The following is a 15,295-nucleotide window of genomic DNA, read 5'->3' as shown; positions in this document are numbered from 1 at the left end:
ACTTTTGCTTTTTGATTTGCCCAGCTGCCAGTAGTGTCCTTCGGTGTGCAGAACTTGCCCTTCACAGAGCCCATGCTAGCAGTGTGGGCCCAGCTGGTCAATCTAGCAGGCAGCAAGCTAGAGAAACAGCGCATGAAGAAGTCCCTCAGCAGAGGACTTACAGGTACAACAAATGTAAAGAGGCTGCTGAAAGCAACAGCCCAATGGTTATGCAGACCAATGGTTATGACACATTAGTAAATTATACGCACAAGCAAATAATCACATGTAGCATTCATCTCACTTTTCTACAGGCACTGCCAGACACTTAATTATGTTGTTATCCATTCTTTTCATTATATTATGCAAAAGCAGCAAGCTGTTGACCAATTGGAATAATTGGTGTGTGTGTTTGTGATCCATTCTGTTGTCAGCTGACCAGGTGGACATTCATTTGCTGCGGTGCCAGCAGCTGAGGCTGTATATTTTAAAGGCAGCACGGGCCCTGCTCTCTCACCAGGACAAACTCAGGCAGATCCTCTCCCAACCCGCAGTTGTGGACATAGGACCCAACCCCAGTGGTAAGACTTCACCCAAAGCAGGGTTCCAGCTCAGGCCCATAAAGTATGGAAAATTAATCTGAAAGGTTCAGGTATGAAAAGGTTTGAAATGCATGGGGAAAATGTTGCTGTTTTATTCTGACATATTTGTAAAGGCACTTCCAAAAAGTTTATGTATCTATAGGTTCCCAAAAAAAAAAAGAAAGAAAGAGAAAAAAGAGAAAAAATAAATTAATTGCCAATAGTTAAAGAAATACAAGTAGCAATACAAGCAGAAAATATAAAAAATGTAGTGACTGGTATGCGAGCAGACATGTTAAGACAGTTTACACATACAACTAGAAAATTGCACTCAGTAGAGTAAAGATCCCCGCCAGGCGTATCTCCCCTGCTCCGATGCTTGGACATGGGTGAAAAACCAGCTGAGGAGTTAGCACTCAACTGCGGTGTAAAACAGGTTTTTCAAAGGTTTTGAATCACTGCAACCATGAGAGGTCCTCAATCATAGTCATAATTGTGCACAAAAAGTATTAGGCTGACAGGCCCAGTAGTATGTGAGATTAGCAGCGAACAGATACACGCACACATGGACAGAAAAACCAGTGTTTTTCCTGCCATTGTAAGACTTTTGCACAGTGCCTTGTCGATTGAACGGGGAATATGGAAAAAAAAAGTTTTTAATAATGTAGTGCTCAAGCTAAAAAAGATCTACCTAATAAAAACGTTTTGCCTCTCAGTCTGTGGGTGCGCAGCCTCCTAGGTGGACCCTCGCATGAATGAGACCAAGTCTGATATGAACTTGTACTTTCCAAAAAGAAAAGGTTTGCTCTATGACCATTTTCGTCTAACCCTAACCCTGTCTTTATTTTCATAATATAATAAAGCTGATTAAATCGTTTACGCTTGTGCATGTGCAACTCACATCTGTGGTTGACTCAGATCGGACAGCGACAAGAATATGCAACACTTCCTGTTTTGACTGCAACCTAGAGGAAGTTGTTCCTTTATAACTTTTGCATTTTTCAACTATCAAAATTCTTTTAATAACTCAAGGTTCATGTCGCTGGCCGATCAGAGTCAACCTTAGATGTGTGTCGCGCATGTGTATGATTGACTTAGATTGGGCAGCAACAGAGAGTAGCATCGGTCTAGCGAGCTAGAGAGGGACTGAGGAGAGGGAGGAGTGATAGCGAGAACAAATGTCTTTTTGAAGGTTTTGAATCCCCACAACCACGAAAGGTTCTCATCATAGTCATAACTGCATACAGTCATAACTGCACAAAATTTTTTTTGGCTGACAGGTCCAGTAGTTTGCAAGATTAGCTGCGCACACACACGCGACCAAGTGTACTATCCCCTCCAGGCTATCTGCTTGGTGGGGATAATAACTGAGTTTTGTTTGAATAAAACTCTGTACAGTGGTAAGCAAAACTGACAGGGAAGAATAATAAGTCATCTACAGCCAGCCTGAGATGGAAGCTGGGAGAAACCTAATGAATCCCAGCGATCCTCCTCTGCTTTCTCTTCCACTCCACTGCTGGGGGGGAAGAATGTCCCTAGATCACGATGATGAGTGACCCAAGCCCACCCACCTGGTGCTTTGTTTTGCTTGCTTGGCACCCAGTGGGTGGACATGGTTCTCACTCACGATGAGCTGTGTATGTATTACCAGAGCAGGTTCTCTTTAATTCTGTATAGCAGCCACTGTGTGGGTGGGCGCATTTAGTAATGTCTGATTTCACAGTCTCTTTACCTTGCACACCTCAGGGGTTTGCTGTGAGATCTCATGTGGGTGGATGTACTGATGACTCCAAGGAAGACTAGATAGACTTATACCCTTTTTTTCTGAAAAAAGGCATTTGGCTGCATTTTGCCAACCACATATTGTAATATAGTCTACCATTAATGAGCATTATATTTTTGCTTGAGCTGATTGGAACAATGGCATCTCTCTGTGCAGAGGACCCAGTGGTGTCATCGCCTGATGCGGGTGACTTGTCTCCTGAGGGGCCACTCCCTCCACTGATCCTGTTACAGCAGCTGCTGGCCGCTGCTACCCAGCCTTCTCCAATCAAGGCCATATTTGACAGGCAGGAGCTGGAGGTGACTCAACCATTCTTCAGTGAACCAATATGAAATATATTTCAACTATAATATAACATATAATGGGCATCCAGGTGTGACAGGGAGCACAGCTGGAAATGCTCCTGGGTGGGAAGCCAGTAGGGCCAGTGTGTCCCACCATTGCAATTAGTGACTCCTACAAGTGGTTGGGTGCCTGTACAACTGTGGGTAAACCAGATGAAAATTGCATGAACCTGTGCATGCATTCTCCTGGAGAAACCTGCAGATGAAAATAAGGATCGACTGGCTCCTTAAGTATCGGAGGACGCCACTGTAAGGGTTTTGCAATGGTGGGTTCCTTGGGAGAAGAGGAATTTGTATGTGCCAAATTAAGATAAGGGGAGAAAAAAAGTACATAAGAAAAAGTGGGTTTATCTGATTAAGATTTAATGCTACCTATGTATTGCTCTATGTGTAGGCTGCAGCTCTGGCAGTTTGTCAGTACCTGGCTGTAGAATCCACCCACCCCTCTTCACCACTGTTTGAGGAGAGCAGCTCCAGTGAGGCCACCACTCCTGTCACAGTGCAGCATGTCAGACCACCCAAACAGAAGAAACAGAAGGCTTCTCCTACCCCTCCACTACCCATAGTTCTTCAACTAATGGAGATGGGTTTCCCAAGGAAAAACATTGAGTTTGCCCTGAAGTCACTATCTGGAACTACTGGCAGTGCCTCTGGTGTCCCAGGTAAAGTAGCACGTGACAGAAGTGTACCTGCAACAGTTAGTGTTCATGAGAAACAATATACAGCAACACTGTAACACAAGTGATGTTTCACCTTGGTTCATAATGCAGGAACCACACATTGATATAATCATTATAGTTGGAGAGCCTTATTTTGAATTTCCACTCCCTGCAAATATACATATAAGTGTATTGTTTTAACAAATCATAGGACAAGAACTGCTCAATACTTAAATTAACTTTTTCCTGCATTGAATAGCAGGTATTATGATTTGTTACATTTGTCTTCAGCTTACTTGTGAAACAATATTTTTTACATGTTTTGGGTCATCTTAGGGGGTATTTTTTTGCATGTCATATGTCATTTTAGGGGGTCTTAGTTCAAATAAATGTAAATATTTTCTTTGTGAGTGGAGACCTTTTCCTTTTTGCTGATAATCCTAAAAAAACTGTCTGACAGGTTTGGCCTCAGTTTTGGTACGAAAAAGTTGAGCTGGTAGTATATTCACGTGGTGTTTGGGAACTTGGCAAAAAGAGGTTGCTGATAAATATCGGCAGCCCTGCGAAATATTTTTTTGTTGTTGTCTTGTTTGTAATAGTAAATTATGTAATGTTTATGTGAGAGTAATTGGGCTTTTACTGTCAGGTGTGGAGGCTCTAGTCGGCTGGCTCCTGGACCATCCTGATGTTCACATCACTGAGCTGTCAGATGCAGACACTGTGTCAGATGAATACTCTGATGAGGAGGTGCTGGAGGAGCTAGAGGAGACAGAGCCTGCCTTCCCCGTGGTAATTCGTTTTGTTTTATCTGAGCCATTATTCAAAGAAATGTCCCCATTTAGTCACCTCTCAATTAACCTGTCAACTTGTCTACTGCATACTATGATTTATAACAGCCTGATATCTAATCTTGCCCATTTGTTTCATCAGCCTCCGGGAGCAGTGGTCACCGAGAGCCAAACATTTAAGAAAAGATCAGATTTCCAAAGCAATGATGATTACGCAGTGTATGTGAGAGAGAACATTCAGGTAAGATAAACATACCCTTAAAATCTTCTGACAGTGATATCAGGAGGTGTGACATTATTCTGAAAGATAATCAACCTCTGTGAAGGTGGGGATGATGGTAAAGTGCTGTAGAACGTATGAGGAAGTGTATGAGGGGGACGTCGGGAGAGTGATCAAGCTGGATCGAGATGGACTTCATGATTTGAATGTGCAGTGTGACTGGCAACAGAAAGGAGGGACGTACTGGGTCCGCTACATCCACAATGAGCTCCTTGGTAAGTGCTGCTGTTAGCTCATTCAATTGTAAACTGACACTTGGATACTGAATGTTGTGGATGGTGTTGGTGAAATGTGAGAACTTTTTCCCCCATTCTGTTTTAATTCTGTTTTACTCATTCTGGAGAACATTGTTTCTCCTAAAATGTGCTGAAGCGTATGATTCTGTGAAGTGTGGGAAATAAATGGAATTGTTTCCAATCTGATTTATATTTTCTGGTCGCTGTATCAGGATTCCCACCGCAGAGTTCTCCATCCCATATAAAAATTGGTGACAAAGTCAGGGTGAAACCAACAGTCACCACACCTAAGTACAAGTGGGGCTCTGTCACTCACAGGAGTGTTGGAGTTGTGAAAGGTAAGCCCATCTCTGTAGCACCCTAGAATAGATTTGCGCTTTTTTTGTTTCTGTTTATCTTCATCTCCAACTGTTATCTTACTGGACAAACTGCTGGGTTTAGCTTTCAGTGCCAATGGAAAGGATGTTATTGTGGACTTCCCTCAGCAGTCTCACTGGACTGGCCTGCTGTCTGAGATGGAGCTGGTGCCCAGTGTTCACCCTGGAGTGAGGTAGGAGTGTGTCCAAATTGATGACCTGTGTGCACACAGTCATGCTGTTGGCATCTAACCGATATGCTATTGCCAGGTGTGACGGCTGTCAGATGTTCCCCATCAATGGTCCCAGGTTCAAGTGCAGGAACTGCGATGACTTTGACTTCTGTGAAAACTGCTTCAAGACCCGCAAGCACAACACCAGGCATTGTTTTGGCAGAATCAACGAGCCTGGTTAGTCACACATTCATATACTAGCATAGTTGTTGACATATAGGTAGCATAGACCGTCCATTCAGCCAGCAACCACATATGGGTAGTTTCCTTTAACAAGACCTGATCCTCCTCATCCTCAAGGGTACTGCATCTGTCAGGGGGCAAGTGGTCCCTGACCAATGTGGAGGGCACGAGTACAAAAAAAAGAAAGAAAAAAAAAGTCGGTTTAGGGAACAGTGAAGTATGTCACTTACGAAGTCATACTTCAAACGTCAAGTTGTTGGGTGTTAGTGCATGTTTATGTAAAGCTGTTGTTTATCTCATCATTAGGCCAGTCTCCAGCATTCTGTGGGCGTTCAGGAAAGCAGCTGAAGAAGCATCACAGCAGCCAGCGCGGAATGCTGATTGATGAATGGTCTCGTGCTGTCAAGAGCCTCAATGTCTCATCCTCCATTAACCAGGTCTCACGCCTCATTGACTGCAGCGATCAGTGCTGGCAGTCCTCTGGCTCCCAGGGAAAGGTGGGAGATGTGACAGTGCTTTTCAGCAGCAAAAATGATCTGACTTTTTCTTTGTCAGAGATGGGATTGCATGGTGTGAAGGGTTGTGTTGTTCTTTTTCTGCAGCATTGGATTCGTCTGGAGTTATTCCCAGATGTTCTGGTCCACAGGCTGAAAATGATTGTGGACCCAGCAGACAGCAGTTACATGCCCTCTCTGGTAGTTGTGTCAGGTAATGGCATCCCAAAGAAAAACTTCTCTGCCACTTTCCTTGCCATCATACCTCCTTGTTTCTCTTGTGTGAAAAGGAGACACACCACAGACACTGTCTATATTGTTATCCACTGTCTGTATCACTCAAATGATTTTAAGCACTTAACTCTTTAATGTATAGGTGGCAGCTCTCTGAACAACTTGATTGAGTTGAAGACAATCAATATTAATCCTACCGACACCACTGTTCCTCTACTTAGTGACTGCACTGAGGTTGGTTGGCTGAAGACTTGCTTATAGACTTAAATTCCCCATTGCTATTCAAACCAAAATCTCACTTGAGGTGTCCCTGTAGGCTTACAAGTTTTAAAAACCTAGATTATGTCTCTCCCCCAGTATCACAGATACATTGAGATTGCCATCAAGCAATGCCGCAGCTCTGGTATAGACTGCAAAATTCATGGCCTTGGCATTGTTGGGAGAATCAGAGCAGAAGATGAAGACTTGGCCACAGTCCCCTTCCTTGCATCTGACAATGAAGAAGAGGATGATGATAAAACTGCCTCCGGGAGGTACGGTGGCCCAGAGAATACATGTTATTCATTTTGTTTTCCTCTATGTGTTGTATAGTCCTATGTTCTCCTCCTTTTGAAGGAATGAATGTGTTGTGATTCTATCTAACATTCCCAATCATAACCCTGTCATTAGCAAGCATGGTAGTGCTGACAAACTTGGCTCACCTTTATCGCAGTTTGTACTCTGGCAGTTTCACAAGTGAGACAATAAAAGGGAAGGTTCTGTTGATGTTATTTTAGATCAGCTGCTCTGCAAGAGTTGGTTTAAACACCCCAACCACAACACACACACACACACACACACACACACACACACACACACACACACACACACACACACACACACACATATATACACACACACACACACACACACACACACACCACCACCCATCTTAACTCTAAAATCCAATCCAGATTTCCTTTTTAATACTTGCTCTTGTTTATTAACACAGAAGATGGTCACAATAAATTCTTCCACACTGGTAAATTCCACTCTGAAAGCTTTTCTATTGAGACAGGTTTGAGATTAGTTTGGTTGACTGATGTTTGACTTTATGGGCCAATGTATACTCTGTCTCTGTGTGTCTTTCAGCTATATTCCTGTAGAAAATATAGCATACAATTCCTGTTGATTTTTCCAACTGAAAACAAACAAAATGACAAAATGAAGATGCATTAGATTCAGATTCTAATACTCAGCTCAAATTTCTGTTGCTCGCCAGTCTTGCCCGTAAGAAATCATCAGGATTGGAGTCAGCAGCCACCATCAGGACCAAAGTGTTTGTTTGGGGACTAAATGACAAGGACCAGCTGGGAGGACTCAAGGGATCAAAGGTGAAATGTGTTGCATGATGAGAGAATAACTTCCCCCTTCAATCTTCGGTCTGCTCATGTATATTGTTTGTGTTGGTCACAGATCAAGGTGCCATCCTTTTCTGAAACCCTTTCTGCTCTCAATGTGGTACAAGTGGCTGGAGGGTCGAAGAGCCTCTTTGCAGGTGAGTGAGCCTTGCTACTTCATGAATAGTTTACATGTGTGTACGACTGCAATTGGTGTGAAGAGGGGCAAATAGTGCTCTAGTTCTCAAGATGCTGAAAATGTAAGGCAAGGGGCGCCACTCCTAATCTAAAAATGAAATGGGTTATTCAAGATAGATTAAAATGTTATTGAACCTCATTCACTGGCCCACAGCCTAGCAATGCATTTATAATTTTCCACATGTTTAGCTGTGTGCAGTGTTTGGATTTTTCAAATTTACTTGATGCGTTGTGTATACAGTGACAGTGGAAGGGAAGGTGTACGCATGCGGAGAGGCTACAAATGGCAGGTTGGGCCTAGGTTTGTCTAGTGGGACCATCCCCATTCCCCGCCAGATCACCGCTCTCAGCAACTATGTGGTGAAGAAGGTTGCTGTGCACTCTGGGGGGCGTCATGCCATGGCCCTGACAGTGGATGGAAAGGTCTTCTCTTGGGGTGAAGGAGACGATGGCAAACTGGGACACTTCAGCAGAATGTATGTCATCACCTTAAAGAAGAACATACCTGGATAATCTTTCTGAATCGTGCTATCACTGTTGATCATCAAAGTTTGGCCTATTTTTATGACATTCACCACAGTCCTCCACTGGGACAGTGAGTGTCAGTTTGTCATTTTAGCATGCAGCTCTGTAGAGATGGTAACAGTTCACTGTGCTAGTACCCAGGATGGATAAAGATTTTTTTTCCCCAATTTATACTTGTTTGTTAATTTTCAAAACATAGTGAGTGTGCAACGGCATTTTTTTCAGTTGCTAACAGAACACCTCCAGGTTTTTTTGACATCACAGGTTAGACTCTTGGCTATTCGTGTCCTCAAATAGGGATTCAGCTCCTTTAGATCATGAGTTTTAAAATTGAGTCACTTACTTATTCTTATCCAACTAACTTCTCTGTAGATTTTGTTACCAACCCCTTCAATTAAATAAGTGCTAAAGGTTTGTTTTTTCTTCCAGGAACTGTGACAAGCCTCGATTGATTGAGGCACTGAAGACCAAGCGCATTCGGGACATTGCCTGTGGCAGCTCTCATAGTGCAGCCATTACTTCCAGTGGGGAGCTGTATAGCTGGGGTTTGGGAGAGTATGGACGCCTCGGACATGGGGATAACACTACTCAGCTCAGGCCCAAACTGGTAAATCGAACATATGCTGGCCTCCAAATGACAGCCAGGACATGAGAAACGACACTTAATCAGCACTGTAGCTATAACTGGACAGAGCCCTAAAACAAGAGATCTCAAAGTACAATACTTAGACTGTAATGCCAATATCACTTCTACAAAGCTGAAATGTAGGTATGCTTCAAAGAAAGGTACTAAATGCCCAATAATTTCAGCAGTTACTGATCTGTGACTGCGTATTCTACTGTTACAATCCTGTGTACTTTAAAGCATGTTTATATGGCCTATATTGATAGAAATGCTAATTTGTGTTTAATAGATTCATTGTCAAAGGCTTTGTTGGGCAAAGAAGTCCCCTGTACCTAGGTGGTGCTTTTTGCTGTCATCTGTCTTGATAATGATGTAAATGATGAAATGATATTGGATTTACTTCATTCAATTTACATTTCATCGCTGATATATTGCATCCCTATAACTGCTAACGTTCTTGCTCCATCTTTGCAATGCAGGTGAAGGTGCTTCTGGGACACCGTGTTATTCAGGTGGCTTGTGGAAGCAGGGATGCTCAAACTCTAGCCCTCACTGATGAAGGTACAGCTGTCAATACAGTTTCTGCTCCTTTGTATGGGGCCTTTTGTAGAAGTGGACAGATGGCTTTATTCATGTCCTTCATTATTATTGTTTCTTACCAGGCTTGGTGTTCTCTTGGGGGGATGGGGATTTTGGTAAACTGGGCCGTGGGGGCAGTGAGGGCTGCAACATCCCCCAGAATATTGAACGGCTCAATGGACAGGGCGTCTGCCAAATTGAGTGTGGAGCACAGTTCTCTTTGGCTCTCACCAAGTCAGGAGTAGTATGGACCTGGTAAGATGGTTGTATAATACAGCCAATTGCATCATTAATGGTCAGGTTTCTCCTTGTTTTACAGCAAATTACTTTTTATTTTCAACCAGGGGCAAAGGGGACTACTTCCGACTGGGCCATGGCACTGATGTCCACGTGCGTAAGCCCCAGATGGTAGAGGGACTGAGAGGAAAAAAGATTGTCCACGTGGCTGTTGGAGCACTGCACTGTCTGGCTGTCACTGAAACAGGCCAGGTTTGTGCCAAGCACGTTCACCAGAGCAGTTTTAACCAAAGCACATCAGTAAAGCACTAGTTCATTTACTGTCATGGCACTGTTCCATATGGTGCCGTTCCAGCTTCCACTACTTTCTGTATTTGGAGTTGATATATTTACTCTCCCTCACCTCTGTCCTTCACTGTTAAAACCGTCCTTTCACCTTGTGCTATATACACTTACTCAGGAATAATTTGATGATGTCCTTTCACCCTTGATGATCTTAGCCAGCTGCTCAATATTTTAGCACTTTACGAGATTTGTTACAGGAGTTAGGATGTAGATCACTGTTGTTTTTTTTTCTCTTGAATTATGTGAAACGTAATTCTCTTGAGGCTCTTTACAGGTCTGAGAGAAAATCATGGGAAATTGCTTTGAAAAATGTCCTTGTCCTTAAGTTTTAGAATTGCATAAAAGTCTGGGAAGGCAGGGGAAATATAGGCAAAACTTGTCAATCATAGCACTGTCACCATCAGCATGCATTATATTTAACACAGAACAAAACCTTAAATTCAGTCAGGAAATAAAAGTCTGACCAAAGTATTGAAAAAAAATAGGAACAGTGTTAGTTCCTCCGTGCCGACAGTCAAGTGGTTACACCTACTATCTCTGGAGAAAAATGTGTGCCTCTGCTGGCCTACATGAAATGTCCACCACAATTTTCTTTCCTGCACCTCTTTTTCAGAGTTTCTCTCTTAGCTTTTTTGCTTTATATATAAATCATAGAACCAGATAGTGCTTACTTGCTCAAACAAAACTTTATTCCTGCTTTAGGTGTATGCATGGGGTGATAATGACCATGGACAGCAGGGAAATGGTACTACCACAGTGAATAGGAAGCCCACGCTGGTGCAGGGTCTGGAGGGCCAGAAGATCACTCGTGTGGCTTGTGGCTCATCCCACAGCGTGGCTTGGACCACCGTAGACGTGACCACACCCTCAGTTCACGAGCCTGTCCTCTTTCAAACAGCCAGGGACTCCCTTGGTGCCTCCTACTTAGGTAACCCCTCTGTCAGAAGTGAGCCTGTTCCCAAAGTCTTGGGCGGATCCCCAGGAAATGAACATTATATGATGTAGCTGACATTATTTTTTTTTGTGTTTTTGGTGCTGCTATTCAACACAGGTGTCCAGTCAGACAGTGATTCATCTGCTATCAGCAACAAAATGAGTGGGCAGAGCAGTGTGAAGCCTAATCGACCCTCTTTGGCTAAGATCCTTCTGTCTCTGGATGGTAATCTGGCCAAACAACAGGCCCTGTCTCATGTGCTTTCTGCCTTGCAGATCATGTATGCTAGGTATGTTGTGCCCTGGGTTGAAATGTATCTCTCATGATGATACACTTTACGTAGCACTAATATAGAAGTGGAGTTTAGAAAGTGTTTTTACAAAGCTGTGTAGGCAACAGGCATGAAAATTGAGAAATACAGTTTGGAAATATTCATAGAAAGTATGAATATAAATATATAAACTACAACCCAAAATAAAACTTGGCAAAGACACGACATAAAGGCTAGTCCATTAAATTGTTTTACGAAGCAGTTCAGCTGAATTAGCTGGCCTGTTCTTCAAGCAAGCCATTCCACAGTCATGTGGATCCCTGATAGCAAGTATCTCAGACTGTGAGGTTTGTAGTTTGGCAAGGAGCCATGCCTAGTTGTGCTTTGATGCAGGTCATTAACATCTTAAATCAACTTTACATCTGACTGGTTAAACATAATAAAATTGGGGAGATATATGGTCTCTTCATTTGACTTTGAGTTAGATTCCTTACTGCTGCTTGCTGACCAAGCTGGAGCACAAGAGTGATTTTTGACTGAACCAGAAATAGATTTTACAGTCTTCTGAATTTTCTTGTTGCAGTTTACACGAGATGTGACAATTATTGATGACATTCCTCTAAATCATTTAACTTGCTGAGTGCTGTAGTGGGTGTTAATGTGATGGGCTGCATGTCATGTTTTGTGTTCCCAGGGATTCAGTAGTAGATGCTCTGATGCCTGCCTGTATGATGTTGCCAGTGGAGTGTCCATCTAGCTCCCCAGTCCCTCCATCTGACTCGTCCTCTTCGTCATGTATGAGCGATGAAGAGGGGCCACCTGTCCACCCTGAAACTGAGGAGCGCATCAGCCCTAACCTCTGGCAAGACAAGAAGGGAGAGGTGGGTAATGGACTTAGCTAAACTAACCCATGGATGATGCATATCAGAATCATGTTTATTGGCCATGTAAACTTGCACATACATGGAATTTGACTCCAATTTTGTGGCTCTCTGTGTACTTAATATAGAATAACAACACTACAACACATCAATCTTCAGATATATACACAAAGATTGACTTATACAGGTGAAATAAGAGGTGATAAAGTGTAATGGTGCAGAGAATATATCAAGAGATGCTGAAATAACATGCTGAAATATGCAGCTGAAATATTTATTCATACTCCCATCCTGTCACTAAAAAAACGATGTCAACATCTGTGCTTTCTCTTTTTGTGTGTGTGTGTGTGGAGCAGGTTCCTTCCTCAGAAGATGCCATCACCCCATCGTCAGCCGTGACTCCATCGGCCTCCGGTGCATCCTCACGTCCCTTCATCCCTGTCACTGATGACCCTGGAGCAGCCAGCATCATTGCTGAGACCATGACCAAGACAAAAGAGGTCAGCCAACCCAGGAAGGATTTGTATATATGAATTTGCCCTAGCCAGAGACACCCATTCATACACATCTCACTCCATGCAAAAATTAATGACTAGTTCTTACACAATTTTTTATTTTTTTAGGACTCTGAAAGTCAGAGTAAAGTAGTGGGTCCAGAACCTCAGTACCTGGATGAGTTCACCTGCCTGCTGGTGCCTGATGACACACGCGTGATGGTGGACTTGCTCAAGCTGGCAGTGTCTCAGCGCTCTGGGGAGAAGGGCAAGGAGGTTCTCTCTGCTGTGCTTTCTGGCATGGGTACAGCTTATCCACAGGTGAAATACTTTTGCTACTGTGTGTGTGTGTGTGTGTGTGTGTGTGTGTGTGTGTGTGTGTGTGTGTGTGTGTGTGTGTGTGTGTGTGTGTGTGTGTGTGTGTGTGTGTGTGTTTGTACACGCGTGCGTGCATACATGTCCCGATTTAAAAGAAGCTGACTTGTAAAGGTTGTCTACTGTGTGTGTCTCTGATGGTTTGCAGGTTGCGGACATGCTCTTAGAATTGTGTGTGACTGAGTTGGAGGATGTGGCCACAGACTCTCAAAGTGGCCGTCTGTCGTCCCAGCCAGTGGTGGTGGAGAGCAGCCACCCATACACAGATGACACCTCCACCAGCGGCACTGTGAAAATCCCAGGTAAATACAAATGTGCAACAAATAGGAACCATGTCTGCTGATAGACACTATGGCTGCTATGGTGGTTAGCTGAAGACCTTTTGTTTAGAAGACGTTGACCCCAACTAAAACACCGCTCATCCACCTTGACCTATAAAGTACTGTCTTTTGTATTTATGAAATTTGCCTATTTGAATTGTGTAAAGATCTTTTTCTATTGCGCTTTTTTTGCAGGTGCTGAGGGCCTGAGGGTTGAGTTTGACAGGCAGTGTTCCACTGAAAGACGCCATGACCCACTAACAATCATGGATGGAGCCAATAGGATTGTATCTGTTCGCTCAGGTGCCATGACATAAGCCCTAACCTGATGTCACCTGATCAAGTACAAGCATAGCTGAGGGAATAGAAATTAATTAAGTGAGCTGTTATATGTGTTATGAACAGGGCGGGAATGGTCTGATTGGTCTAGTGAACTGAGGATCCCTGGGGATGAACTCAAGTGGAAGTTCACCAGTGATGGCTCAGTCAACGGCTGGGGCTGGCGCTTCACTGTTTACCCCATCATGCCTGCTGCTGGTGAGGCTTTTAATACACTCAATGAACATGGATGCAAACTCATTAGTATTGTCATAAAACCAAAAGTCAGCTCTGCTGTCCGTTGGCTTGAGCGCAGAATTTCTCCAGGTACTTCAGTCCTGGATTGTTTCGTTTTTGAGAGACTTGCTGTTACAATCACAGAAAGCTGAATCAGTTCATCTGGACACTGTTTATTGGGAGAAACGTTTCATCACTCATGGTCGTACCCTCTTCACATAGATGGCCTCTTGGACTCCCGATTCAAACCAGTGTTCCTCCCCATCAAGGGTGTGCACATCCTCATCCTTGAAAGAGTGGCCACTGGCCTGTAGATGGGTGTAGACCACGGCCTGTCGAGGTAGCTCTTCTGTTTTGTGCCATCCTCTTAGCCAGTGTCTGTTTGGTGTCCCCAATGTACAAGTCACTGTACAATCCTCCTAGCACTTAACAGCATACACTATATTACTGTGTTTGTGCTGGGGGACCCGAGCCTAGGGGTAGACCAATTTCTGGTGCAGCGTGTTTTGGGGTTTGAAAGCCACTGAAACACAGTGTTAGGAAAATATGTGTCTCAACTGTTCAGACACTCCCGCCACATATGGAATCACTACTGGTTTACGCTTAGACAGCTGTTGTCCTTCTTCTCTCTTCGATCGGCTGGTGCACTGTTGGGGTGTCTTCCTCGCTTTGACAAATGCCCAGTTAGGATAAACACACTTACCGAGAGCCTGTTTAATGTGGGATTTCTCCCCTTCCTCGGTCGTTGCATCAATGAGGATGTTGTCAGCTCGATGGTGCAGCGTCCTGATGACTCCTAGTTTGTGCTCCAGTGGATGATGAGAGTCAAACCTTAAGTACTGATCAATGTGTTGGTTTACAGTAAACATCAACAATCAAATGTCCTCATCACCAATTGCAATTTCACAGTCCAAGAAGGCTAATCTGCCATTTTTCACATACTCCCTGGTGAACTTGATGTGGTTGTCCACAGAGTTAATGTGGTTGGTGAAATGTGGTAAATCCTGAGATTAAATTTAACCCAGGTGTCATCCACAAATCTGAAACAATAGCTAGGTGGTGTCTCTGGATAGGACATCAGAGCCCTCTTTTTCCCACTTCCTCCATAGACAGTTGGCCACTCCAGGTGAAACTGGGGAACCCATAGCATACCCATGCTTCTGACTGTAGTATTGACTCCTGTATGTGAAGTACGTGGATTGAAGATAGCTTCAAGAGCAGACACACTTGGTCAGTGTTAAGGGTGGTCCTATTGCTAAGGGTGGAGACGTTTTGTAATTTCATACAGACTACCTCCACTGCTTCATCAACAGGAATTTACGTGATGAGAGACTTAACATCATAAGAGACCATTGTTTCATTCGCCTCCATAATGATGTCCCTCACCTTATCCACAAAATCCATAGTGTTCTGAATGTGATGTTCAT

At 43.6% G+C, this 15,295-nt stretch overlaps 1 protein-coding gene across 1 annotated transcript in view; it reads left to right on the top strand.

Annotated features, from left to right (window-relative positions):
* Positions 1–15,295, top strand: part of herc2 (HECT and RLD domain containing E3 ubiquitin protein ligase 2) — a 130,451-nt gene that overhangs the window by 83,366 nt on the left and 31,790 nt on the right. Inside the window, exons 43-71 of the mRNA XM_056275683.1 lie at positions 25–163; positions 414–560; positions 2,500–2,642; positions 3,082–3,349; positions 3,993–4,135; positions 4,277–4,375; positions 4,461–4,629; positions 4,863–4,988; positions 5,092–5,200; positions 5,277–5,416; positions 5,729–5,919; positions 6,025–6,130; positions 6,293–6,384; positions 6,508–6,683; positions 7,412–7,523; positions 7,606–7,687; positions 7,969–8,203; positions 8,682–8,859; positions 9,357–9,438; positions 9,540–9,711; positions 9,801–9,945; positions 10,741–10,966; positions 11,090–11,261; positions 11,938–12,124; positions 12,481–12,624; positions 12,748–12,939; positions 13,142–13,295; positions 13,509–13,616; positions 13,719–13,850. Of these exons, the coding sequence (XP_056131658.1) occupies positions 25–163; positions 414–560; positions 2,500–2,642; positions 3,082–3,349; positions 3,993–4,135; positions 4,277–4,375; positions 4,461–4,629; positions 4,863–4,988; positions 5,092–5,200; positions 5,277–5,416; positions 5,729–5,919; positions 6,025–6,130; positions 6,293–6,384; positions 6,508–6,683; positions 7,412–7,523; positions 7,606–7,687; positions 7,969–8,203; positions 8,682–8,859; positions 9,357–9,438; positions 9,540–9,711; positions 9,801–9,945; positions 10,741–10,966; positions 11,090–11,261; positions 11,938–12,124; positions 12,481–12,624; positions 12,748–12,939; positions 13,142–13,295; positions 13,509–13,616; positions 13,719–13,850 (4,369 nt within the window). The remainder of the gene's footprint in view (positions 1–24; positions 164–413; positions 561–2,499; positions 2,643–3,081; positions 3,350–3,992; positions 4,136–4,276; positions 4,376–4,460; positions 4,630–4,862; positions 4,989–5,091; positions 5,201–5,276; positions 5,417–5,728; positions 5,920–6,024; positions 6,131–6,292; positions 6,385–6,507; positions 6,684–7,411; positions 7,524–7,605; positions 7,688–7,968; positions 8,204–8,681; positions 8,860–9,356; positions 9,439–9,539; positions 9,712–9,800; positions 9,946–10,740; positions 10,967–11,089; positions 11,262–11,937; positions 12,125–12,480; positions 12,625–12,747; positions 12,940–13,141; positions 13,296–13,508; positions 13,617–13,718; positions 13,851–15,295) is intronic.

The sequence above is a fragment of the Lampris incognitus genome, chromosome 3 (assembly GCF_029633865.1).
Source record: "Lampris incognitus isolate fLamInc1 chromosome 3, fLamInc1.hap2, whole genome shotgun sequence".
Lineage (NCBI taxonomy): Eukaryota > Metazoa > Chordata > Actinopteri > Lampriformes > Lampridae > Lampris > Lampris incognitus.
Note: the sequence above shows the minus strand (reverse complement) of the source record. Positions and strands in the feature narration are given on the sequence as shown.